The 27936-nt window shown below is 43.0% G+C and overlaps 2 protein-coding genes across 3 annotated transcripts; both read left to right on the forward strand.

Annotated features, from left to right (window-relative positions):
• Positions 1 to 13721: 13721 nt before the first annotated feature.
• LOC120110141 (putative disease resistance protein RGA3) lies at positions 13722 to 18398 on the forward strand. Its single transcript, XM_039124088.1, is given in 6 exon segments — positions 13722 to 15448; positions 15451 to 17113; positions 17222 to 17298; positions 17482 to 17568; positions 17675 to 17770; positions 17867 to 18398. Coding segments are annotated over 2 exon segments (3192 nt in total). The 5' UTR covers positions 13722 to 13849; the 3' UTR covers positions 17044 to 17113; positions 17222 to 17298; positions 17482 to 17568; positions 17675 to 17770; positions 17867 to 18398.
• A 4245-nt stretch (positions 18399 to 22643) lies between these two features.
• On the forward strand, positions 22644 to 26876 carry LOC103715783 (putative disease resistance protein RGA3). Of its 2 annotated transcripts, XM_039124093.1 has the most exons (4): positions 22644 to 25992; positions 26101 to 26176; positions 26345 to 26499; positions 26587 to 26876. In XM_039124093.1, exon 1 carries the CDS (start codon positions 22764 to 22766, stop codon positions 25920 to 25922), a length of 3159 nt encoding a protein of 1052 aa, XP_038980021.1. In that variant the 5' UTR covers positions 22644 to 22763; the 3' UTR covers positions 25923 to 25992; positions 26101 to 26176; positions 26345 to 26499; positions 26587 to 26876. The 2 variants fall into 2 exon arrangements, with proteins under 2 accessions (XP_038980021.1, XP_038980019.1); XM_039124091.1 differs by having other exon boundaries at positions 26345 to 26876.
• The last annotated feature ends 1060 nt before the right edge of the window (positions 26877 to 27936 follow it).

The raw sequence follows: 27936 nt of genomic DNA on the forward strand, positions 1-27936 counted from the left end.
GGGCTCTGATTTTATCTGAATGTAAAAGGCTCTAAGAAAAAAGCCGAGCATCTTATTTTATCTCTTTCTCCTACTCTTGTTTAGTTGCATCCTAACGGTACCTTATGGAGTACTCTGAGTAGCCATAAAGTTTGTAGCTATCTTGGACCAACTTGTTTCCCATTCGTGCATGGGCTTGGACCGAGATTGCACCATATTTGACTTCTTGATTCCTTTCTCTCGTATGGATCAAGGCCAAAGGATTAGTTCATAATGCATGACCAATTTATCAAAATCTTTTTATTACTAAATTTTTAGGTAGTGATGGAATCTATGTTTCTAAAATCCTTTTTTTACGGACAATAGATATAAAAAACTAGCAAGAAAACAAGAATCGAAAAAAAAAAAAATCTCTTAACCTCTTGAAGGGCTTCAAGTGCTCTCTTCTCCTCTTCTTCATATCATGTGCATCTAGGAGGTGTGCCTATTTGTGTCTCATCAATATTTGTTGACGATTACAACACTCGAAGAATTGTAGATCCCTTGGGTGTCCTTGGTAGATCCCCCACATCACGAAACTTGCCTTCTTGCATTTGCCATGACCGAGCAAGCATCATAACTCTGCAAATTCTGCATGTCGAAGAAATAGCATTGATTGTGGATGGACAAGATGACTCGCCATCTGGCCTTTTTTTATGGGATTCAAATATCTAAGTAAAGTGGATGAAGACGGAATGCATTAGGGAACTATATCCTACAAATCCAACATCACATATGAAAACTAACATATGAATTGCTAGAGTCCCATAAAAAGATATTCATATATATATATATAATAAAAAGGAAGAGAGAAAGCTCACCCCTCTCTAAACTCAGAAAAAAAAGAAGAAAAATTGTACAAAAATCAACTCTTTCTTAATTATTTCCGAAAGTCATGTAAAAAAAAAATCTACATATTTTCAAAATAAATTGAATTATTAGTGGGACATAATTTTTTACGTTAAATTATATAAAAAATGGGAAAAGTCCAACTTATATACTTGTGATTTATTGTGACTTTAAGGAAAATTTTCTTTTTGGTGTGTCAGTCAGGAGACCAAATAGAAGAAAAAGATCCGGCTTATTTTTGAACTATTTTTGCTTATACCAAGAGGGAAAGACTCCTATTTTCAAAAGAAAAATACCAGGATTTTTCCTATACCCAAATTTTTTTTCCGAGTGTTTTTTTGGACTCCTTTACGTGGGGTTTTTTTATTACCAATAGGAAGGACTCCTATTTCCAAAAGAAAAAATACGAGGACTTTTCCTATATCGATTTTTTTTTTTCAATCCAGGTTTTTATTTTTTATTTTTGGACTCCTATTACGTGGATTTTTTTAATCCATTTCATCTGATTTTTTCAATGAATTTTTTTCAATTTTTTCCTAAATTTTGGAGAGGGCTCCAACATTTTCTCTCCTTTCTATTTAATAGGTATAGAGATGAAAGTTTAGATTCTTTGGATGAATGCGTGGACACGATATGCTCAAATCCTATGAGATAAATGACGAGCATATTTGGCATGATAGATATTAGATAAAGATAAATTTGAAGCTCAAATTAAGCATGTGGGCAAGTGCAAGAAGATGGGAGGTGTTAATGAATAATATCTTGTTGGATTCAGTTATGAGAACTAGGTGCATGAGGACCAGATCTATGAGATCATTAAACTAGATTAATTGGGAGGATTGGCATTGCAAAAAAGAATGTCAAGTCTATGTGCACGTACACATGATCAATCGAATGGGAACATGCATGAACTGATGAATAAATCTTAAATGTTGATATGAGAGACTGGATGACAACCATAGTGGAGATCTGAGTTGGTTTTTTCAGCCCCAAATTCTGAACATTGATCCCACCTACTTGCTCTTGGTAGTTGGGTCTGGGTCAAATTTCAAGTTTTAGGTCGGGCATGTTGGGTTGAATCAAGAGAGACTGGTTTTGCTAGCCTTATGTTTATCCTCATTTGAGGGCTATTTGACTAAAAACTTGACCTAGTTCTAGATTAATTCAATTTAGATAAAGTCATTAAAAATCCAAATTTTCCAACCTTTTCCTTTTCAATTTTTAGTATTTTTCAAGATTTTACAATGCAAAAAAGATTTACATATGCTTTCCTTCCACTTGTACCAAGGTGGCGCTGGGGTGACGTACCCACACGTGAGGCGGTGAACCCAATGGGGTGAGCCCACGGGTCGGGGAAGGCACGCGAAACCTGCGACCTGTATCGAACATTCCCTAGTGGAAGGGGGGCCCAGTAATGGGGCTGCTACGTGGGTGGGCTGGTCTCTCCCCCTCCCCTCCTATTTTTTACCAAAAAAAAAAAAAAAAAAAAAAAAAAAAAAGAAAACTACTAGTGAGATGCTATTCCAGATCTTATAGAAATTATATGTAAATCCTATAGTAAATAAGACATGCAAAAACTAGCAAATCCAGATTCTTTCTTAAATTGTTGGAAAAATTAGTTGCTAATATTTGCAAATAATTTAGAAGGGAAATAAGAAAGACATACAAGGAATTGAAGCATATAGAAGCACCATCCTGTGAACGAATTTTGCCCCCTCAAGCAGGTACGTGACAATATTGTCCTCAAAGGACGATGAACCTGGCTTAGCCAAAAGCCTCCTTTCATGATCATGATCGCATGTAGGTATGGCCCAAAAGGAAGCACAAGGTACAACGAACCCAGCTCAACTCAAAGCCTCTTGTTATAAACATGGTTGCATGGTGATGTGGCCTAAAAGGTTCTTTCAGTCGCATTAGAAGTGTTGCTGGAAACTGGACCCGGGGGCGACCGGTCCACTGAGAAGGAGGAGCTCCGGCGAGAACTGGCGGGCGGCGATCCGTCGGCGAGCGGCGTCCTCCGTGGAGGGCCTGCAGAAAAGCCGGTGGCCGGGGTTTCCGGCGCCGGCCCTCCGATGCCTAAGAGAAAGCAGATGGAGCACTTCCCCATGGCTCGAGGAGGATAGTTGTGAATTCCCCCGTCTCGTCGGGGTCAGCTGAGATGCCTTCTTAATTGTCTTCCTCGCTGGAACTGCTTCCCCAGCGGGTCAGAGGGGGCAAGTGTATCAAAGGAGAGAGAATATGTGTCTAGAGCTTCCGCCTCCAGCCCCTTCTAAGGTGGGAGGATTTCTCTTTTATAGAGGGTACTAGATTACCTGTGATGTGATGGGGCGGAGCTGCTATATGATTGAGCATGTCATATGAATTAATGTACGATCGTGTGAATTATTGCCTTGCCGTAGGAGATCAGGTCGGAGCCAAGGAGCTGTCACGGCTGATTCGGACGTAGCCGAGCAGATTTGTCGTGGAGGGCTTGAAATCTGTAGATAGCAGGAGCTATGCGCATTAGTTGTTGAGCAAGCCGGAGGTCTGCAGTGACCATGCGCATTAATTGTTGAGTAAGCCGGAGGCCTGCAGAGACCATGCGCATTAATTATCGGCGGCGGTGGCAGGGGATGGTCTCTGGGCGAGCTGCAGGAAAGATGTGACCGCGGCGGGTGGATGGTGAGGTCGGGCTTTCAAGGTTGAGAGCTCCCAGGTCGGGTACCCGGTTGGGTGTTTCGAGGTCGAGCGTCCGAGGTCGGGCGCTCGGTCGGGGCGTCTGAGGTCGGGGCGCCTGGTCGGGCGTCCGTGGTAGGGCCGGTGCTTCCGATCACGTGCTGGCGATGTGCTCATATGCTTTGGGGGGACTTGTATTTCCCCCAACACTACCCTCCGACTTCCGAGGTCGGGCTGCTCGCGAGCTCGGAAATGGGAAGTAGTTGCTATTATTGCAGTGGTGGGGGCCAGGGAGATTTAAATTGTACCGGCGCTCCGCGTGCTTCGGGGTGCTTTTAATGAGAGGAGAGGGAGCGACGCCCTTTCATCCTTCGAAGTCGCCTCGTTTAGTGGGCTCATGATGGGGCTCCGAGATGCGACGGGACGCCGCCTCGATTCTGTACTCGAGGCACCAGCCCAGAATAAATGCGCTGCTTCGGCTTTCGGGGCCGACACGTGGCGCAATCTGGACGGAAGGCAGAATCCAGCCCTGCCGATCTGGGCCGTTGGAAGGGTCTATATAAACCCTTCAATCTGGCCCTAAAAAGGTCTTGCTTGGCTGCTTCCCTCTTTTCCGCCGTTTCTATTCTCCTGTTCTTCTTTCTCAGTCGTAACAGAGCCTCCCCGGCGGTGCCCCAGAGCGATTCCCGGCGATCCCCCTCGTAGGTCACCTCCCCACATTAGCTAGGGGGTTTTCTCTCTTCTTCTTCTTCTTCTTTTTTTGTTGTTTTTCTTCCTTCTAAAATGGGTTTTGGTCCGAGTGAGGTCGGGTCCAGTTTGTCGGGGGAGGAACTGGAGTTGGTCTGCACCCGGTTCTTTTTCCGGCCCGGTTTTCATCTCAAAACTGCGGGGCCGGAGGACAGGGTGACGCGACCTCCCCCAGGTCGGATCGGAGTGCATGTCGAGACACTCTGGGCTGGCCTGCGGTTCCCCCTCCATGAGTTCGTGATCAACTTGCTGGTGGAGTACCAACTCGTCCCAGCACAGCTCGCTCCGAACTCGTGGAGGACTATTGTCGGGTTTTTGTCCCTTTGCCTTGCGCATGGGATCCCGACTTTGGTGAGCATCTTCCGCCGATGTTTCTTATTGAAGACATACCCGGCGAACGGAGAATGGCTATACTTCGCCTTTCGGGGTGGTATGTCACTTTTCCGAGGTGCCCCTTCCTCTATCCATGAGTGGAAGGGGAGATTTTTCTTTCTTGCATCCAAGGTGTCGTGGGGATTCGACCCGAGGTGGGGGCATCCCCGGCTGAAGGCCTTCAACAGGCTCTCCGAGCTCACGGTGGATGAGCAGAGGGTTTTTGACGCTCTGCGAGGCCTCGGGAAGGACATCAGCCTGACCGACCTCCTAAGAGAGGAGGCCTTGGTGAATGTCGGCCTGAGTTCGGCGTGCCCCGAGGGTAAGAGCAGTCGTATTGCTCTGCTTTTCGTCTTATCTTGTTTCTTCCTTTCCTTACTTGGAGTTTTCTTTTCTTTGTTTCAAATATTCCTCACATGCCGACCAGCAACACATCTCTTTTCTCTCGTCTGAAGAGGAGGGCAGCCGAGGCTAGTGGGGCTCTTCCCGAGCCCCGAAAGAAGGCCAGGCCGGCTGCTACTTCCGGCCCTACCAAGGTGAGGGGCTCCTGGGCCGGAACATCGGGGTCTGCCCAGGAGAGGGCCCCAGCCGCCGAGCGTACGAGCTCGGGTTCTGGGGGGCGTCGGACTCGGCGGCATGTCCCGCCCCCATCTCTCAACGAGCGGGGCGGCCGATCGTTCATTTGCGGTGCTCGGGGCCCGAGCTGAGCAGGGGCCCCGGGGTCCCGAGCGCATCCCGCCCCGTTGCTACGAGCTCGGGCGGGCCGAGCTCTCCGGGGGCTGGAGGACATTCTAGAAGGGAGTCAGCCGACTCCGAGTCCCCGATCCACGAGGGTAGCTCGGCCTTCCGGGATGCCGATGTCGCGCGCACAGTATTCCGCCACGTGATGCTCCCGGCCGACCGGGCCGAGTTCAGAACCCTCGGGCTCGAGGAGATTGTCGATCAGACATACCGCAATACTGTTCGGGTAAGCTGCCTTCTCATTTTATTTTTTAGCTATTGGTATTCTCTTTATTTTTACTTATCGTTATTTCTCCTGCAGCATATCCACGAAATCGATACTCTGGTATTCATTGCCTCGGAATGCCAGAACGAGTCTCGGTGATTCCAAAGACAACTGGAGTCAGCCGAGAAGAGGCTTGCGGAGTCGGAGGCCGCGTTGGCGGAAGCCATCGCATAGAGGGAGGCCACCGAGGCCGAGCGGCGAGCGATCGTCGACAAGCTCGAAGAGGAGAGGGCCGCACATACTCTGGCGAGATCGGAGCTGCGCGCCTCCGAGGCGCATCTTGCTGAGGCTCGCTCTGAAGCCGCCGGCCATAAGTATGAGGGCGGAGTTCTCCACCTGAAGATCGAGCAGCTCGAGGCCCGAGAAAAGAGGGCGCTTGAGTGAGCCGAGAATGCCGTGGAGCTCTTCAAAGAGTTGGAAGAGTTCCGCGACATGCTAGAGGAGGAAACCGTGGACGGGTTCCTCCGGGGCTTCGAAAATTTTCGGAGGCAGATGGCGCGATACTGCCCCCAGCTCGATTTTTTCGTGGATCCGTCCAAAATCGGGGTTCTGCGCGGAGAGCGAGTTCGACCTGCCCTCGGCGCTTGAGGACGAGGAGGAGGCTGCCGAGACTGAGGTCGAGGGAGAAGTTGCGGGGACTGAGGTCGGGGGGCAAGTCGCCGAGACCGAGACCGCCGAGGCCGATCAACCGGCTCAAGTAGCTTCTGCTGGGGAGGTCACCGGGGGAGTTCCCGAGACTGCTGGCGGAGCTTCTTCTGAGCCCGCCGCGGAAGGTTCCGAGCCGGGTCCCGCCGTGGGCCCCCAAGTGATCGTTGTGGACGACCCCGGCACCGATGAAGCCGCAGCCTCCAGAGATTTTGTTATCTTTTTTGTCCTTTCCTTTTGTTCTCTCTTTTTTTTGTTGTAAGCGAGGTCGGCCTCCAAACTTGTTGTAGGGCTGATCTTTAATTTTGTACTTCAGCCTTCGGGCTTTTATCAATGAAAGAACTTCCTTTGTAAATTCATGTTTACTTTTCTCTTTCTTGCGTAATGGGTAAGCCTTTACTTTAATCGTTTGAGTTGTCCATCTAATAACTTGAGTAGGGTATTAGCAAAGGTTGCTTATGCTTCTGTCACTCCTATGACTGAGCTATCTTTGTTCCTTTCGTGGAACTCATCGAAGATCTAAAGATCATATTAATTATGTTCTCCAATGAAGTCGTTTTCACCTCTCATGCAATTGGAGAGATTTACTTGCATGATTTCTTCCATTTGCTTCTCGTTTTCAATCAACTCCATAAAGGATAAACTCTCATCATTTACCTTGTTCTCCTCCTTTTACTCAGCAGAGATCATCGACAGTCACATTCAAGAGATCATCGACAATGGTATTATTGCAGTTTCGAAAATAGCCACCATAAAGAATCTAGATAATATATTGACTAAGCCATTTTCAGTTGTTTGTCGAGACTAGTGCCCTAAGGGGTAGATGTGCAAGAGATGGTGAGAAATTTTTGGATATATTTGACTTCATAAACTTCAATCCAAGTAGAAACTCTAGAAAGAAAGAAAGAAAGGAAACTTTTTCCAAAACGGAGCAACCGAAGCATGTAGAGCATAGCATAACGAACGAGGCAAGTACAACGGAGGGAAAAAGGCACCCCCCAACAACCATATTTGTTTTGTTTCGGCTGTACGATTAGTTAGTCGAGGTACAGGAGCAGAGCCCCCACGGATTGAACTAACCGAATTATTATAGGACACCCGTTTGAGTCCAAATTGACTTACTCTATTATATATATCTCTTGTAACTCTAAAAGAAAAGAGCAATCAAATGTTCTAGAGATTGGATGTACTGGGAGCTAGGATTTGTGAGAAAATCTTGTACTTTATAATCTCTAGTTTTCTACGGAGAAACTTTTGCATCATCTCTGTCTATGGACGTAGGTCAATAGACCAAACCACATAAATACTCTATGCTTTTGTTCTATGGACATAGGTCAATCGACCGAACCACATAAATACTCTATGCTCTTGTTTTATCGACGTAGGTCAATAGACTAAACCATATAAACACTCTATGCTCTTGTTCTTTTCTCTTTTTTCCTCCTTTTTTCATTATTCTCCATGCCTGTCGCAGCAAACTAAATAAGTTTCTTAGGTTTCTGGTGAATGATAGCCAAAGTAACATGTCTAAAGAAGGAGGTGACAGAGCAGGAGCACAAGGGACTTTGGCAAGGTGGATTGTGCAGTCTAAAAGAGTGGAAATCTCTCTCCCAGCTCAAGCATTTTACCTCATACAAGTTGGAGAAGGTATCAAAGAGGTTTGAAGCAAAAGTTGTGGCACTTCTAGCCAACAACCATGTTGAATACTTAAAGTCTGCAGTGCACACAAACAAGCAACTCCGATTCTTGAATGATGTTTTTCCTGTATTGTTTGCTTATGTTTTTGTATTTCTAGACTTCATTTTGTTGCTTTGCTACTGTATGTTTATGTATTTGTAGGACAACATTTTCTTGGACTTGTATCTTGGAGTACTATCTATGTACAGGATGGTTTGCATTCAATTTCATTTCTTTGTGGTTTTGCCCACAAGGCAGCTCCATATTAACTTATTTTCGTATTTGAGGTTTGCAGGTTCAAGATTTCAGACAGCAAGAAACAAAGATGAGGAGGAAGATGCAGATACAAAACATGTAGATGAAGCGGATTGTTTTGGTGGTGTTACTGAAAAATGTTTTATGTGGAAAATAAGGTTGTATGAGTTTTTAGGTTTCATGATGTCGTTTTTTCCCTTTTGTTTTCAGAATGTTGAGTCATGATTTTGCTGTTCCAAGTTGTTTCATGTAACTGGCATTTGATCATACTGCTCGGAGTGGAGTACTGGAATTATTTACGGTAAAGTTGGGTAATGAATCACTTTATTACCTATCTCAAGTAGTAGGTGAGGTGCCTATACTTGGTGTCTTGTAACCCTTGTTCATCTTCAATTGGCCAACCAACCATCACCCACGCCCCCAAACCATTATGATTATTTTTCTTCTTTGTGCAAGAAAACCAAAAAAAATCAAATCTTGAAAATAAATATTAGCATAACTCTGAACTCCAAACACACAAGATCATTATTTTAAGCAAGATAAGAGAGGAAAATTTAATCTTCGAAACAAATATGAGCAAACATCCGGTAAAGATCTGAAATTAGGCCCGTCCTTGGGCCCAATGAACTGAAGTCGGCAATGGATGCCGACTTCAGTTTGTTCATCGTGGTCATCCCCACGATGAACACGCCGGCCGAACGGCCAGTGGATTTCCCTCCCCCTCCCCGCAAATCCCTCTCCCTCTCTCTCCCTTTCTCTCTCTCTCTCTCTCTCTCCCTCTCTTTCTCTTCTCTGAGAGCCCCATCCCTTCCCCATCCCTCTAAAAATTTGAGTTTTCCCCTCATCTTCTTCCCTCTTCTTGAGACGATCGCCGGAGCCGTAGTCGTCGCCGGAGCCGCCATCACCGCCGGGGAACCACACGTCGACGACCGGAGGTGAGAAAGACAACTGTTGTTTATCATTTTTATAGATTTAGAGGGGAGAGGAATGAGGGATGTTATTGGTTGCACTTCCCCTGTTTCGGGGAAGATTTGGTGAATTTCGGCCGGCCGATGGTGGTCGGCTGGGGTCAATCCGGCCGAAATGAGTTCGGCCGGAGGTGGGCAAACAGGGGGGGCGAGCTTTCCAGCCCCGGCCTCCCTCTTTCCTCTTTTTCTTCTTCTCCTCTCCTTCTTCTTCTCTTCCGCCGCTCGTGACGGTGGGGTAGCCGATGGCGGCTAGCCGAGCCCCGCCGCCGAGGGCCACGGTCGACCGCCGAGGGCCAATCGGAACCACCAGCCACCCCCCCCCCATCTTCCTTTCCTCCCCTTCTTCTTCTTTTTCTTCTTCTCTTCCTCTTTCTTCTTCTCTTCCTTCTTCTTCTTCTTCTTTATTCGTCCTGGGTTTTTCCTTGCTTTGAAATCCGTGCCTTAATTGTGAACCAGACTTTGAACTGGGTCTAAACTGTGAACCGGTTCCACCTATTCCGTGAATGGGGTTTGATCCAAGTTTGAGTGAATGGGTTTTGATTAGGGTCTGAATCTGAGTCAAGAATTTGGGTTGGAAAATCTGTGTTGGGCTGAGTTGAACCTAATTGGATCTGTGGGCTGGGTTGGTTTGGGCCCGAGATCTGATCTGGACCTGTAATCTGGTTTGGTTCAATTGGGCCTAATCTGTGTTGGGCCACAATTGGTTTTGGGTTTAAAGGATTCTGATTTTTGGAATTTAGTTTACTTGTTCTTAGGGTCTATGTTTGATTTTGGAGACCCATTCTTGGATCTATGAACTTAGGAGTTTAGGAGGTTGGAATTAGTTTAAATTATGTTTCTTAATTAATTAAATAATTAATATTTATGTTTAATCAGGGGTTCGTGATATCTGTGGTAGAGATTTTTAAGCGAGCCCAGGTAGGTGACCTATTGCTTTAAAGTAGAATTTTAACATGTATCTTGCATATGTCGATGTTATGATTTATTATTGGCATTATGTGTTAGATTTAGAATTAAATATTTAATTTCATAAATTGTTATGTGCTTTACTGTTGGGAGGATGATTATGACTTTGATATAGAAAGTTGATTTATTGATTTTTAAAATCCGAGTGACTATAGTCTAGGCCCCGCCAATGGGATGATACATTGGCCCTGTCGACTTGTACTGAGGAACTAGTTCCGACACCGCAACTACCGGTGATAGAATAGTGGCGGCACAGGGGTGCGTTTTGCTCTTCGGAGCGGCTCGATGGAGCATGAGTTTGGCACCAGGGGGTGCGGCACAGTGGTGCGTTGGCTCAGTAGAGCGGCTCTTCGGAGAGTTGTATTGGCACTTCGGTGGAACCATGCCACTGGGTGATGTGGCCGTAGTCATACGGTTGAGTTATTTTGAGTCTCGGATCGGGTTTACGGATTATCGTGTGGATTTTTGGATTCATGAGTTTAGTTGCTTTTTATATGCATCACGACATGTTATATGACGACTTTATTGCATGATGTTGCCTACTGAGCTGTTAGCTCACTCCTACTATTTACATTTTTTTTACAGGTGATGATATATGACTATGGGGATTACGAGATGGAGTGATCATGATGTATTTAGCTAGTGGATATTGACTTCTCCTTTGACATTTGCATATGTAGACATTTAAATTGAAAGTTGGAATTTATCTTTATTTAGCTATTGATGTTGGATCTGATCTATCTGCCTTGCGTGCCTGCGGGGTCCGCCCTGCAGGTGCGCGGTGTCTGCTCACGCCTCGGGCCCCGGGTTCGGGGCGTGACACATCCATCCCCAACATAAAAACCAAAACAGAAAAGTCTTTAAGCAAAATCAAGCAAAATCCTAAAGTTCAAAATTCAAATTTATCGAGCAAATCTCTGTTCTCCAAAACCTAAATTTGCAAAACATTAGGGGAAAAAAGAAAGGCTAAAAAGTAGATAGAATAAACCTAGAATCATGCCACACGAAAACCATTACTCTTACCGTACAGGCTTGCAATGATTTCAATTTTACAAATCAGATCGTCTGATGGGCAAGAAAATACATAAAAGAAACTGTTAATAAACAAACTTTTCTATAGATAAAGAGAAATAAAGTAGATCTCGATTTGATTTGATCCTATTTATATCGATTTCATTGAGAATCTCTACCCCCTTCTTCTTACCAATGTTCTTTGAGATAGCATGGAAGCCTATCTCTTCATCTCGCTAGCTTTAGATTGCTTGAGAGAAATGGAGGAGAGGATTTTTCATCGATTTCAGTTAAGAAGAATCCTGATTAATTAGTCAAGAAATGGTAAATCATTTCTTTTTAACTAATGCCAATTTTTTTACCTTATATCTATTTGAAAAGTCCTTAATTAGCATGTGATTTTAAATTTTAAAATCCAACTCCAAAAATTAGGAATGACATGGAGAGGAATTTCAATTGATTTTAGTTAAGAAGAATCATGATTAGTTAAAAAAAATGATAAATTTTTCCTTTCTAACCAATGCAACTTTTCCACTTGTATCTTTTTGAAAAGTCCTTAAGAGTCGTGTGATTTTAAATTTCAAAATCTCACTCCTAAAATCCGAAACAACGCGGTTTCCTAATAACATGATAGTGATACTATTTCCTTGGATTTTTCTTTTGAAATATTGGTGAATATCTAGAGAGGGAAGAGGTTGCTCCCTCCTATCTGTTTGATAAGTATAGGGATGACAGTTGTCTCAATGAGCAAGTGGGTGGATTTTTATGGCTGAACATTTGTGATCGTTGTCACCTTTTTTTAAAAAAAATATTGAAAACAAAAAATCTATCATTTTTTTTAAAAAAAAATTTGATAACAGAAAATATGTTTGGCTCGCTCTCTTTTTCCGGTGAATGGAGCCCCAAGGCGGAGCTAGGAGGAGCCGACAACACTACGCCAAAAAAGTAAATTTCCGACTCTTATTTGCCGACGCTTATTCCAAGCGTCGGCAAAAATTTTTCCCCCGTCAACATTTGCCGACGCTTTTTAAAAGCGTCGGCTAATGACGAAAAAAGCGTCGGCTAATGACGACGCTTAAAAGCGTCGTCAAAGTTAATATGTAATTGACGACGCTTTTAACGACGTTTTTAGCGTTGTTAAATAACGACGCTTTTAAGCGTCGTTAAAAGCGTCATCGGAAGCCAAAAAATCACCTCATTTTAGTCCCACATCGGCGGATCTGAAAAGAAAAGAACTGTTTATATAGCCAAACCCAACCACTCTGCATGGATGGAATGAAGGTACCAATTGGGGAGGTTGTTTATATTTCTCTTTGTGTTCCATCAGCACCATGGAATGGAGGAGAAGATGCAGACCGCCAATGGTAATTTTCTTGGCAAATGGTAATTAGCGACGCCTTAAAGCGTCGGTAAAGAGCGACGCTTTAAAGCGTCGGGAAAGAGCGACGCTTAAAAGCGTCGCTAAATTGTAATTAACGACGCTTTTGAAAGCGTCGGAAAATATTTTTTCCACTGTAGCATAGGCGACGCTTTACCGACGCTTTGTAAAGCGTCGGGATGGTTTCTACCGACGCTTAAAAGCGTCGCTAATAGCCCAAAAAAGCGTCGCTAATGTCCAAGTTTCTTGTAGCAAGGAGCTCAAGCATCGTCGCTAGCCTCGTGGTTGGTGCGCTTGCTAAGGATCTGGAGGATGGAGCATGTTTGAACGATGTCAGAGATGACGACGACAACGGGTTCCATGTTTCTATTTATAAAAATAATGAAAGTTGCTAGAAAAAAAATAGGAACATGGCATATTTTCTACAACGTATTTTGTGTTTCTGTTTATAAAAATAGAACTAGCAAGAACAAGGGAACCAAAACAGGGCGTCAATTTATTTATTTATTTATTTATTTATTTATTTTTGTTCTAGTATTCTTGTTTCTACTGCTGCACATGAATCACAGAGAGGAAGAAGGCGGCTTGAAATATCCTTCCAAAGAAAAGAGTAGCACTTCTTGGGAGACCCACTAAGAGAAAGCTTCACTCTTTTGAATTAGGCAGCAGAAATGGGTTGCCTCCATGGGCTTTGGTCATTCTTGAGTAATCTCCAACCACATTTAGAGAGGAGGGCCCGGTTAAATTCTCGCAGATTTTTGATACGGAGATCTCCTTCTTCCTTTGCAAGGCATACTTTATCCTAACTTACCTTACAAGGCACACTATAGGCATCATCCCAACCTCCCTGGAAAGAATCAATATTTTTGATTGCCCAATCATGCAGTTTTAAGAAAAAATTTTTTTGATAACCCAGTCAAGCAATTTGGAGTAAAGAATGGCATCTTTGCATTTCTTCGGCAAGGAATGGCATCTTTGCTTCTTCTTTTTTTTTTTTTTAAGCAAGGAATGGCATCTTTGCTTCTTCTTTTTTTTTTTTAAGCAAGGAATGGCATCTTTGCTTCTTCTTTTTTTCAAGAAAGGAAAGGCATCTTTGCTTTTTTTTTTTAAAAAAAACAAGGAACAGCATCTTTGTTTTTTTTTTGGGGGGTGGCAAGGAATGGTATCTTTATTTTGGAGTAAAATAATGAACATCATCTTTATTAGCAGTCTTTAAACAGTTCTCGTTGTCGAGAGTGCAAGAGTACCCTACCAGTTCCGGCTCTCCATCCTCCCATCATCTTGCACTTCGAGAATCAAAAGATGGCCATGATCGTGGATGCCTTCGTCTCCAGATTGTGTGAGATGCTATTAACCTATGCGAAGGAAGAGGCTGCCAAAATTTTGGGTGTGCCTGATGAAATCAAGAAGCTCCATAGGAAGCTGGAGAGGATGCAGGATGTTCTTGTTGATGCAGAGAATAGACGCTTCGACAACCAAAGCATCAACCGCTGGCTCAACGAGTTGCGAGATCTCATGTATGATGCAGATGACATCATTGATGAATGCCGAATCAAGGGTGAGAAGCTTCTTAGCTCAAACTCATCCTCATCTCGTTATGCTGAGTCGGTACGTTGTTGCTTCCCTCCCATTGCTTGCTTGCACAAAGTTGGATTCCGTCATAAGATTGGCAAAAGAATTAGGGATCTCATCCTTAGGCTTGATGAAATTGCCAAGGACAAAATCGACCTCCATCTTACACCTGCTCCTCGTGATGACCACTATAAGAGTAGAATTAGCCCCAAAACATCTCCTGTACTTGTTGAGCCTGATCTTGTGGGAGAAAAAATTGGGGATGATACAAAGAGTTTGGTGGACTTGTTGACAAAAGAATATAAGAAAAAAATTCCAATCTTTGCTATTGTCGGCATGGGTGGGATAGGTAAAACTACTCTTGCTCAAAAAATTTATAATGATGAAAAGCTTCGGGACAACTTCAACCAAATGCCACGGATTTGGTTGTGCGTGTCCCAAGAGTTCTCAGAGTCCGATTTACTGAGATCCATCGTACAACAAGCTGGTGGTGATCGTGGACATGCTAAAGAGAAGGAAGTGCTTGAACCCATGCTTAGCGAATCACTTAGGAACAAAAAATTCTTTGCAATCTTGGATGATGTTTGGGATGCACAAGTATGGGATAAGCTATTGAGAAATCCTTTGCAGAGTGGTCTGGCAGATAGTAAAATTTTGATAACAACTAGAAACATAAACATTGCAAAACAGATGGGTGCAATATACAGTCACATGGTGGAGAAGTTGTCTCGAGAGGATGGTTGGTCATTAATTTGTAAGATGGTGTTTGAGGAAGACGAGGGAGGAGATATGCACGACTTAAGTGATATAGGGATGAAAATTGTAGAGAAATGTGATGGCCTTCCCCTTGCTCTTAGGACGATTGGAGGGGTACTTCGAACCAAGGCAAAAAGGCAATCGGAATGGGAGGAGGTCCTTTCTAGCTCTGCATGGTCTTTTACTAAGCTTCCGGATGGGGTGATGGGTGCATTGTACTTGAGCTATCTGCATTTACCACCTCCTCTCAAGCAGTGCTTCACTTGCTTTTCATTATTTCCCGAGGACTACCTAATTCATCGAAATAATTTTCTTAATAGTTGTACTGCAGAGGGCTTTGTAACATCCGAAGACAATACGCCCTTGGAAGATGTGGCAGAAGGATATTGGAAGGAGTTGGTACAAAGGAACCTCCTACAGCCGGATCCTCGTTGGTATGATCAATCAGTTTGCAGGATGCATGACCTCCTGCGATCTCTAGCTCAGCATATCGCAGGGGATGGTGCTTCATCGGAGATGCACGAGCATTTGAAAACAAGATCATGTCCTCCTCCTCCTCACCAGCATCGATAAAATTACGCCGTTTATCGATTGTAGATGAAAAATTAGTAACCATACCAGACTTTATAATGAAACAGACATCCTTGAGAACCTTGTCATTCTTTTATTCCCCACTTATTCGGGATCTTCCAGAAGATCTCTTCAAAAAGCTGAGGAGTTTAAGGGTCCTGAACTTAAGTGAAACTGCAATTTGCAATCTCCCAACTTCCTTGGGACATCTTGTGCACCTTAGACGTCTTGATCTCCGTGCGACTCCAATAAGAGAGATACCAGAGAGCATAGGAAATCTTAGAAATCTCCAATTCCTGCTCCTCCCGTATTGTAAATATTTGCACAACCTCCCTAATGGTGTCGTGGGGTTAATCAATCTAAGGATTCTAGACGTCGGGGGTGCACCACTTGATGGTCTCCCTATGGGAATAGGGAGACTGAAACAACTAAGTAAATTATTGGGATTTGTGGTGAGTGGTAGTGAGGGCTGCAAATCTAGAGTGGGAGAAGATGATAGGGAGCAGGAGCAAGAGCACAAGGGACATCAACATGGGAGATTCTGCAACTTGAAGGAGTTGAAATCCCTCTCCCAGCTCCGAACTTTGGCAATAGTAAACTTGGAGAGGGTATCAGACAAGGCTGAAGCAAAAGTCGCTGCACTTCAAGCCAAGCCCCATCTTATCAGCCTAGAATTGTATTGCACGCTACCGAGCAGATCTTCTGATGTGCAGCAGCCTCGTGCAAATGATTACGACGAGGAAGATATCAAGAGTATAGGGGAGGTCTTCGAGGAACTCTGCCCACCGCCATGCCTTCAAGAGCTTGAAATCAATGGCTACTTCGGCCGAGAGTTTCCCAGCTGGATGATGACACCCTCCTCGTCATCACTCCGCAACCTACGAAGGCTGGATCTGCAGGATTTTGCTCTATGCCAACAACTTCCATCCTTGGGAATGCTGCCCCAACTAGATTTCCTCTGGATTTCAGGTGCTTCTGAAGTCACGAGCATCGGGCCTGAATTCTTAGTGCTGGTGGGTGGTAGTGCTGGTGCAAGAGGACGGAATGGAGGAAAAACAGATTCTTGCTTCTCCTCCTACTTTCCCAAACTAGAGAAACTTGGATTTGAAGACATGACTAATTGGGAAGAATGGTGGTGGCGGTTGGAGGAGGAGGACAACCAGACAACACCGTTGCTACCTTCTCTTAAGGAATTACATATTTATAATTGTCCGAAGTTGAGGTCTCTTCCAGAGAGCCTCCTCTGTCATGCCACCGCACTGAAGGAGTTACGAATTATAAGGGCCCACAGCCTGAGAGAAATACAAAACCTCCCCTCTCTTACAGAATTGATCTTGGATAGCAACTCAAGTTTGGAGAGAGCGTCCAACTTTCCCAGGCTCAAACACTTAGACGTTTCTGATTGTGAGGAATTGAAGGTTGTGGAGGGTGTGAATGCCGTGGAGCACATACAGCTTCATGATCGAGAAGCAATCTCTCTCCCAGAGTGGTTAGTAGGTGCTGGTGAAGAGCAACCATGCTTCCCTTCCCTCCACAAGTTGACTCTCTCCAACAAAATCTGTCGCCGAGGGCTGCCCGATTGGCCTTCAATCCGATGAAACAACACCCATCTCATGTTGAAGCAATCAGCAAGTATAGGCCAACGACAGTCAACCGTACAAGAAAAAGGTCAGAAATGGTTTCCACCCCTGTGTCTCCTTTCTTTCCTCTTTCTGGAGCAATGAATGGAAGATAATTGGCAAACAGGCCCATCAATTTATTCCTCATATTTTGCAGCTGCTTCAGCAAGCGAGGGATGGAAGTTATACTACTCGGCAACTATTTGATATTCTACATCATTCTCGTCCTTTCAGGTACATATCCCAACCTGATCGCTCGTTTTCTTCTGATACCTAATCCTCTTCGCATGTCCTTTCAAGAGACCGTATCTGATACCAGTTTTTTTTTTCTTCTTTTTTTTTTTCTTGGCTGCCTTCTTTTATTGAATACAAGAAATCCTTGTGCGCATATTGTATGATCTACAGCTTTTTGTGCAGGACTTGGACCCAAGGACTACAGTAAGAAAGAAGAAAAGTCTGGGACCGGATGATATGCAGAGCAATTCCTTACATTAATTGGCTACTGTATGACTGCTCATCTTAGTTTCACTTTGAATACCGTATGATAAGCAAAGATCTAACATCTTTTTTGTTTTTATACCCTTCCTTCAGCTTTTATTTGTTCTTGCAGGCCCAACAGGTCAGCTGAAATCCCATGTTTATAGAAGCTTCTCTCCAATTGTATTGGTAGCTGTTATTCTAGCAACAGCGAATTACAGAATCTATGGTACTAATTTCGAAAACCACAGGCTGCTCACATGCATTACTCAACAATTACTAATTAGCAGAATCAAGACTAAACCTCTTTCTTGTTCTCGTGCAGAGAAAGGATCGATGACCCCATGGTGATGGTGTTCCAAACTTCATTACTTCACCTGCTTGGCCATAAAAAGTTTGCATCATGGACAAAATCTCATGAGATCATTGTATCATACTTGGGAGTATCAGACATTGGAAAGATGTGAATGAAAGTATGGAGTCTGCGAGCAAGTACATTAACGAATTCTGGGCACATTTGTTTTGGGGATTTGACTGCGGAAATCATGTTCGACGTATTATTACGACATTTGGATGGACAAGGATTAGAAAGAAATAACATTTTTTTAGAATGTATTTGCATGAATGCATGAGCAGATGGATTCATGAATACATAAACCATATTTTGTAGTTTGATTTGAGAGCATGTAACAGCAGAATTCTCTCAATTCCTTCAAGCATTCCACAATATTTTTCTAAAGCAAATTAGTATTCGAAAACATCTGATAGAGAAAACATGTTGTATGTCTATGATCTATTGAAAAATTCTTTTGATGCATCTATCAATGTGACCATATGAAAACCGTCAGACCTGATAATTGGGTTGTTATTCATTTGATGATGATGCTATTTTTATGATGGAGTCTGCGCCTAGCGATACCAAATTCAGCGGGTTAGGCCATGTTAAATGTAGTCTCAAGGTTACTCGAAGTTAGTATAATTCATGCTTAATCCAGCCCATACCCAATTCGACTGTTTGTGGCCCGAGCTCGGCATGATGAATGAAGAGTGAGCTTAGGACATCGATCCTGTTTACCTATGAGACTCCTTGTTTTAGTAACTGATCAAAGATACCTAATCATCAATATCTACTGGATGCCTAATCAAGATAACTTTGCAAGCTTTTCTTATAGATAATAGATATAAAAGACTAGCAAAGAAACAAGAATCAATATATATCTTAACCTTGGGAAGTGCTTGGAGTAAGACTGCAAATGGATCGGATTGACTCGTGACCCAACCCGACCCATTTTGGAGGACCCATGGGGCCGGGTTGAGACCTAAAATTGGATTTGTTCCATTTTCTAGGTTGGGTCTAGGTTTACTAAATTCACACCCGATTCGACCCGACCGATTTGAAATTTGGATAATTTTGAATTTTAAATCCTACGACCCGACCCAACCTGACCCGCATCTGAAAAATTATTTGGGCTCGCAGGCCCCAGCCTGCGAGGTTGCAAACAAGTTCAATAGCCATGGATTGATTGACCCGAAGCGGACCAGACCCGAACCCAAGCCGAACATGAATTTTTTGGGTTGGGTCTGAGTTATACATGAATCCGACCCTATCTGAATGACCTATTGGGTCAAAAATTATAGCGGTGGACGCGATCCAACCCAACTCGATTTTTTATTGGGTTGGGTCTAGGTCAAAAATTAGGACCCGAACAAGAAACTGAGTTAGGTCAAGGTCACTCATGACCCGACTCGACCTAACCCACTTGCATCCTGAGCTTGGAGTGCTCTCTTTTCGTCTTCTCCAATATCATGGCCACCTCCCCTCAATTCCTTCGTATCATGTAAATCCAGCAGGTGTGCCTTGGCCCCTCAAAAGAAAAAGGCCTTCATATTTGTATCTCATCAATATTTGTTGAAGATTACAACACTTAAAGAATCATAGGACCCTTGGGTGTCATTTGTAGATCCCCCACACCACGGAACTTGCCTTTTTGCATTTGCCATGGCCGAGCATGCATCATAGCTCTGCAAATTCTGCATGTTGGAGGAATAGTACTGATTGTGAATGGACAAGATGGCGTGCCATCTGGCCTCTTTTTTAGAATTCAAATGTGTAAGCAGAGTGGGTGAAGATGGAATGCATTAGTGAACTATATCCTACAACTCCGATGTTACATATGAAAGAGTGAAATCAGGATGACGATCACCTGAATTTTAATTTCAAAATTTGAATTAAATGGAGTGTGGCATCTCAATTTGAATTTTAAAATTTGAATTGTATGGGAGTATAGCCGAAAATGTTAGCCATGCACGATATGGACGTGCATGGCACAACCAACCAAATTGCACGAGAGCCTTCATGCACGGTCATTGGTCAAAAACCTATAAAGCCCAAATAGACTTTGAATTATTGGGCTTCATTAAGTCCTATCATAGAAAGAGATTTTACAATATTTGCAGTATCTTCATCTCAACCCCATATCAAGCCACATATCAAAGATCTATGATCTTATGAATTTCAAAATTTTAAATTCTGAATTTTGAATTTTAAATAGCATAATTTTAGGATTGATCCTAGGGATCCATTTGTTATTTTTTTTATCTTTGTTCATTTTAGTTGTAATCTCTTGTACACTCTCAACTGTAAATATACAGAATGACTATCTCATGAGGTAGATAGAAAAAGTTCCCCACAATATTTTCTTTTCCACATATTTTTATTTCCTACACACAAGTTTGGAGCAAAAGCTGTGACACTTCTAGCCAACATCCAACATACATGTTGAATACTAAAGTCTGCATTCCACACTACCAAGTGACTGCAACACGCAGCCTTGAACATATTACAAAGAGGATGAGATTAAGAAAATCAGGAGGTGTTCCAGGAGCTTTGTGTATAATTTCTTGGTATCCATTGCTACTTCGGGCGAAAATCTACCCTTTACCATGCCGAAGATCTGTATTTAGGAAGCATGAAGAGAATTTAGGAAGTTTATTTCTTGTGGAGATTTTAGTTTTATGATCTGTATTGAAGACCCAGACCTAGAATCTTTATATAAACTGATTCTCAGTAACCCACAACTATCTCATGGAGGCTACAGAGGCCTACAAGTGCTAGCATCTCATAAAGGCTGATAGTACCACTGTTGCATGCAGACTTGGAGCCTTTATACAAGCTTAGGTAATCCGTAAAGAGGTCTATAAAGGCCTCAACAATAACCTCATGAAGGTCGTAAATTGCCTACATTTGCTCCCATCTTATAGCTGGAGACCCATAATGCCAATGTTATATATGGAAGAGTGAAATCAAGATGACTAAGATCTGAATTCAATTTTAAAATTTGAATTAAATGGGAGTGTGGCACCTCAAATTGAATTTTAAAATTTGAATTATATGAGAGCATGGCCAAAAATGTTAGCTATGCACATATCCATATCATGCACGGCACGATCGACCGAGCTGCACTTCATGATCAGCAGCTCAGAACTTATAAAGCCCAACTAAGCCTCGAATTGTTAGAGTTCATTAAATACACATCTATTTGCATTAAACTATCCAATATCGATTTGAAATCACAGAAAAATTCACAAAAATAATTAAAAAAAAGCTAATATCAGTACTCACGTAAGAGAGATACCAGAATATAGGAGATCTTAAAAATCTCATATTCATGATCCCCAAGGATTATAAATCTTTGCAAAAGCTCCTTAAAGGTGCTCTAGGGTTGATGAATCTAAGGACTCTCGATCTTAAAGGTACTCCACTTGATGGTCTACCAATAGTAGGTAGATTGCAACAATTATGTTGAGTATTTTTTGAGTTTACAAATTTTAGAGAGGCAAAAAGAAATCTTTTTCTGAAGTGGAGTGAGCTAAGTGATTGGAATATAGTTGTATCTTGGATTACTATCTATGTACAGGATGGTTTGTATTCAATTTCATTGCTTTGTGGGTTTTTATTTTGCCCACAAGGCAGCTCGATATTAACTTATTTTCATATTTGAGGTTTGCGGGTTCAAGATTTCAGACAGCAAGAAACAAAGATGAGGAGGAAGATGCAGATACGAAACATGTAGATGAAGTGGATTGTTTTGTGGTGTTACTGAAAAAAGTTTGATGTGGAAAATAAGGTTGTATGAGTTTTGAGGTTTCATGGTGTCGTTTTTTCCTTTTGTTTTCAGAATGTTGAGTCATGACTTTGCTGTTCCAAGTTGTTACATGTAACTGGCATTTGATCATACTGTTGGGAGTGGAGTACTGGAATTATGCACAGTGAAATTGGGTAATGAATCACTTTATTACCTATCTGAAGTAGTAGGTGAAGTGCCACCTCCCAACTCTTGAAAATAAATATAAGCAGAACTCCCAACTCCAAACAAACAAGATTATTATTTTAAGCAAGATAAGAGAGGAAAATCTAATCTTCGAAACAAATGTGAGCAAACATCCATCCCCAAAATAGAAACCAAAAAAGAAAACTCTTAATAAACCTAGAATCATGCCACAAGAAAACCATTACTCTTACTATACATCAAACTTGCACTGCTTTCAATTTTATGAATCAACTCGTCTGATGGGCAAGAAAATACATAAAAGAAACCGTCAATAAACAAATTTTCCTATAGATAAAGAGAAATAAAGTGGATTTCGATTTATTTGATCCTATTTATATCGATTTCATCGAGAATCTTTACCTTCTTCTTCTTACAGATGTTCCTTGAGATGGCATCGGAGCCTATCTCTTCATCTCGCTAGCTTAAGATTGCTTGAGAGAATCTCCTTCTTCTTTTGAAAGGCATACTTTATCCTAAATTACTTTACAAGACACAATATAGGCATTATCTGAAGCTCTCTGGAAAGAATGACATCTTTGCATTTCTTCGGCAAGGAATGGCATCTTTGCTTTTTCCTTTTTTTTTTTTATAGCAAGGAATGGCAGCTTTGCGTTTTTTTTTTTAAGCAAGGAATGGTATCTATGTTTGCCGAATAGCATCTTTGCTTCTTTTTTTTTTTAAGCAAGGAATGACATCTTTGCTTTTTTTTTTTTTTAATAGGGAATGGCATCTTTGTTTTTTTTTTTTTGGGCAAGGAATGGTATCTTTTTTTTGGACGAGTGGAAGGATATTAGCGGTCATTAAATAGTTGTCTTTGTGGAGAGTGAAAGGAGTACCCTACCATTTCCGGTTCTCCATCCTCCCATTATCTTGCACTTGGAGAAACAAAAGATGGCCATGATCGCGGATGCCTTCGTCTCCAAATTGTGTGAGATGCTATTAATCTATGCAAAAGAAGAGGCTACTAAGATCTTGGGTGTGCCCAACGAAATCAAGAAGCTCCATAGGAGGCTGGAGAGGATACATGATGTTCTTGCTGATGCAGAGGATAAATGCTTTGGGAACCAGTCCATCAACCGTTGGCTCAACGAGCTGCGAGATCTTATGTATGATGCAGACGACATCATTGATGAATGTCGGATCGAGGGTGAGAAGCTTCTCAGCTCAAACCCATCCGCATCTCGTTGTGCTGAGTTGGTACGTTGTTGCTACCCTCCTATTGCTTGCTTGTACAAAATTAGTTTCCGTTGTAAGATTGGCAAAAGAATTAGAGATCTCAACCTTAGGCTTGATGAACTTGCCAAGGACAAAGCCGACCTCCATCTTACACCTGCTCCTCGTGATGACCGCTATGAGAGTAGTATTAGTCCCAAGACATCTCCTGTACTTGTTGAGCCTGATCTTGTGGGAGAGAAAATTGAGGATGATACAAGGAGGTTGGTGGACATGTTGACAAAAGAACATAAGAAAAAAATCCCAGTCTTTGCTATTGTTGGCATGGGTGGGATAGGCAAAACTACTCTTGCTCAGAAAATTTACAATAATGAGAACCTTCGAGACAACTTCACCCAAAAGTCACGGATTTGGTTGTGCGTGTCCCAAGATTTCTCCGAGTCCGATTTACTAAGATCCATCATACAGCAAGTTGGAGGTGATCCTGGACAGGCTAAGGAGAAGGAAGTGCTTGAACCCATGCTTAGCGAATTACTTACGAACAAAAAATTCTTTGCAGTCTTGGATGATGTTTGGGATGCACGGGTATGGGATGAGCTATTGAGAAAGCCCTTGCGGAGTGGTTCGGCAGATAGTAGAATTTTAATAACAACTAGAAGCATAAACATTGCTAAACAGATGGGTGCAATAGACATTCACATGGTGGATAAGTTGTCTCGAGAGGATGGTTGGTCATTAATTTGCAAGATGGTGTTTGATGAAGGTGAGGAAGAAAATAGGGATTTGTTGAGGGATGTCGGGATGAGAATTGTAGAGAAATGTGATGGCCTTCCACTTGCTCTTCGGACCGTTGGAGGGGTTCTTCGAACTAAGGAGAAAAGGCAATCGGAATGGAAAAAGGTCCTTTCTAGCCCGGCATGGTCTTTTACAGAGCTTCCAAAAGGGGTGATGGGCGCGTTATATCTAAGCTATCAGGATCTACCACCTCCTCTCAAGCAGTGCTTCACTTGCCTTTCATTATTTCCTGAGGACTGCCAAATTCCTAGAATTGGCTTTGGCAATACATGTATTGCAGAGGGCTTTGTAACATCCGAAGATGATATGCCCTTGGAAGATGTGGCGGAAGGATATTGGAAGGAGTTGGTGCAAAGGAACCTCCTACAGCCAGATCCTATATTTTATAATCAAAGTGTTTGTAGGATGCATGATCTCCTGCGATCTCTAGCTCAGCATATAGCAGGGGATGAGTGCTTCGTCGGAGATGCACGAGCATTTGAAAACAAGATCACGTCCTCCTCCTACTCATCATCATCATCGATAAGATTACGCCGTTTATCAATTGTAGATGGAAAATTAGAAACCATACCGAACTTTATAATGGAACAGACATCCTTGAGGAACCTGTCATTCTTGAATACCCCACTTATTCGTGGTCTTTCAGAAGATCTCTTCAAAAAGCTGCGGAGTTTAAGGGTCCTGAACTTAAGTGAAACTGCCATTGCCAGTCTCCCAACTTCCTTGGGAGATCTTGTGCATCTTAGACGTCTTGATCTCAGTGCGACTCCAATAAGAGATATACCAGAGAGCATAGGGAATCTTCGATATCTCCAATTCCTTGTCCTCGAAGGTTGCAAATATTTGCATCGCCTCCCTAGTGGTGTCGTGTGCTTAATCAATCTAAGGGGTCTATACGTCCGGGATGCACCACTTGATGGTTTGCCTGTGGGAATAGGGAGACTGAAACAACTAAATATACTAATGGGATTTGTGGGGAGTGGTGGCAGGGAGCAGGAGCACATGAGACATCAACACGAGGGGTTCTGCACCTTGGAGGAGTTGAAATCCCTCTCCCAACTCCGGTGTTTGACAATACAACACTTGGAGAGGGTATCAAATAGGGCTGAAGCAAGAGCCGCCGCACTCGGAGACAAGTCCCATCTCACAGTTCTATATCTGCAATGCACAGTACCGAGCAGCTCTTCTGATGTGCAGCAGCCTCGTGCAAATGATTACGAGGAGGAAGATATCAAGAGAATAGGGGAGGTCTTTGAGGAGCTCTGCCCACCACCATGCCTTGAACTGCTTGAAATCAATGGCTACTTCGGCCGTGAGTTTTCCAGCTGGATGATGACACCCTCCTCGTCATCGCTCCGCAACCTGCGAAGGCTGAGTCTGATGAATTGTGCTCTATGCCATCAACTTCCATCCTTAGGAGTGCTGCCACAACTAGATTCCCTCTGGATTGTGAGTGCTTCTGGAGTCACGAGCATCGGGCCTGAATTCTTGTTGCTGGCAAATGGCAGTGCTGGTGCAGGAGGGCGGAATGGAAGAATAACATACTCTTTCTTTTCCTCCTACTTTGCCAAACTGGAGGAGCTTACATTTATAGACATGCCTAATTGGGAAAAATGGTGGTGGCGGTGGGAGGAGGAGGACAACCAAACAACATCGTTGCTACCTTCTCTCAAGTTATTGAGGATTTATATCTGTCCGAAGTTGAGGTCTCTTCCGGAGAGCCTCCTCTGTCATGCCAGTGCCTTGAAGAAGTTACATATTGATGGTGCCCACAGCCTAATAGAAATACAAAATATCTCCTCTCTTACAGAGTTGATCTTGGCCCACAACTCAAGTTTGGAGAGAGTGTCCAACTTTCCTGTACTCAAACACTTAGATGTTGAGGATTGTAAGGAATTGAAGGTTGTGGAGGGTGTGGATGCCGTGGAGCACATACAGCTCGATGATCGAGAAGTAGAGTCTCTCCCAGAGTGGTTGGCGGGTGCTAGTGAAGAACAATCGCGCTTCCCTTCCCTTCACAAGTTGACTCTTAAAAATAAAATATGTCGCCGAGAGCTGCCCGATTGGCCTTTGATCCGATGATACAACACCAATCTCATGTTGAAGCAATTAGCAAGTATGGGCCAACGATAATCAATTGTACAAGAAAAAGGTCAGAAATGGTTTTCACCACTGTGTTTCCTTTCAGTCCTCTTTCTGTAGTTATGAATGGAAGATAACTGGCAAAAAGGCCCATCCATTTATTCTTCATATTTTGCAGCTGCTACAGCAAGCCAGGGATGGATGTTATACAACTCGGCAACTGTTTGATATTCTGCATCATTCTCGTCCTTTCAGTTACATATCCTGACCTGATTGCTCATTTTTTTCTAATACCTAATCCTCTTCGCATGTCTATCTGACAACAGTTTTTTTCTTCTTTTCTTTTTTTTTCTTGGCCACCTTCTTTTATTGAATACATGGAATCCTTGTGCATATTGCATGATCTTTAGCTTTTTGTGCAGGACTTCGACCCAGGGACTCCAGCAAGAAAGAAAAAAAGTCTGTCAGGCCCCAGATGATATGCATAGAAATTCCTTACATTGCATTAGTAGCTTTCCTTCTAGCAGTCTTGTTACAAGCAACTACCCATCTATGGTGCTAATCCCGGAAACCACCGGTTGCTAACATTGCATTAATGGACAATTATGAGTTGAGATTTCTCGATGGCACTACTTAGTAAAATCAAGATTTTAATCTTGTGCAGAGAAAGGATCGACGACCGCAAGATGATGGTGTTTCCAACTTCATTCTTTCACCTGCTTAGACAATGGTGTTCTCAACTTTCATTATTGTAATAGCAAAATTCCCCCAATTCCTTCAAGCATTGCAAAGACTTTTCTAAAGCAAATTAATACTCGAAAACATGAGATCATGCTTGTCTATGTAACAAAAATCTGATAGAGAAAACATGCATGTTGTATGTCTATGATCTATTGAAAAAGTTCTTTTGATGCATCTATCAATGTGACCATATGAAAACCGTTAGACCCAATAATTGGGCTGTAATTCATTTGATGATGATGTTATTTTTATGATGGATTCTGTGCCTAGCGGTACCAAATTCGGTGGATTAGGCTAAGTTGAATGTAGTCTCGAGCTTACTCTAAGTACTATAATCCATGCTTAATCCAGCCCATACCCAATTTGACATTGTGTGGCCCAAAATAATCCCCCGCTGGATCGGTTCCAGGAGGACTCGGAATCAACGATGACCAGAGATCATGGACTCGGAATCAACGTCCAAACAATTAATTAGTGGGGAATAGATCATGAACTCGGAATCAACGATAACCAGCAAAAGAGAGGGTGGGCCTTGTTTGGGAGTTGGGAGAAGACTTTGGAGGAAGGAAGTAGGCAAAGGGAGTCTGAGTGACGCACATCTGTACTCTCTAAAGTTGGCGGAGATTACGATGGCGATGTGACCCTCCCTTCTTTTTTAAAAAAAAAAGGGAAGGAGGGAGGAACGGACAGGCCCACCCTACGTAGCAGCCCCCACTGGCCCCCAACCCGCCAGAAAAATATTCGATGCGGGCAGAAATGACCATGTGTTGGGCACCCCAGCCGGTTTTACTCATACCCTTTCCATCCGTGAGTCCGGCTCGGTTATCCCTATGGACTCCGGCACGAACCCACCGTGTGAGTACGTCACACCTGGCACCACCGAAGCTACCAGTAGATCAATAAGCCCTTCCAAACACGTGTTCGAGCAGGAAGCATCTAGTCTCCACAATTTAATCGACGCCCGCGCATTTTGAACTCGAAACCACGTGATTAGAAGTGAGGTCCAGTTCCACTGAGCTCCCACCTTAGTGGCAGCCACCCCCTTTTTTTTTTTTTTTTTTTTTTTTTTTTTTTTTTTGTTTTTTGAAGGGTCCCTTTCTTCATAGTTAGCAAAATTCCAAGAAATGTTTGGAGCTATTAAAATAATAAACTATGGGGAAAGAGACAACACTATGTCTAACGTCAATCACGCCAACATCCATCGAGCCTTGATCCCATCAGCAATGCGTTAAGGTGGTGGCCCGCTTAACCCTGCTATCTTTCTCCTTTTCCT

This window comes from Phoenix dactylifera, chromosome 1 (genome assembly GCF_009389715.1).
Source record: "Phoenix dactylifera cultivar Barhee BC4 chromosome 1, palm_55x_up_171113_PBpolish2nd_filt_p, whole genome shotgun sequence".
Classification (NCBI taxonomy): Eukaryota; Viridiplantae; Streptophyta; class Magnoliopsida; order Arecales; family Arecaceae; genus Phoenix; species Phoenix dactylifera.

Coding starts and splice junctions, on each gene's coding strand:
- LOC103715783 (XM_039124091.1), top strand. CDS start 22,764: ATGGCCATGATCGCGGATGCCTTCGTCTCCAAATTGTGTGAGATGCTA.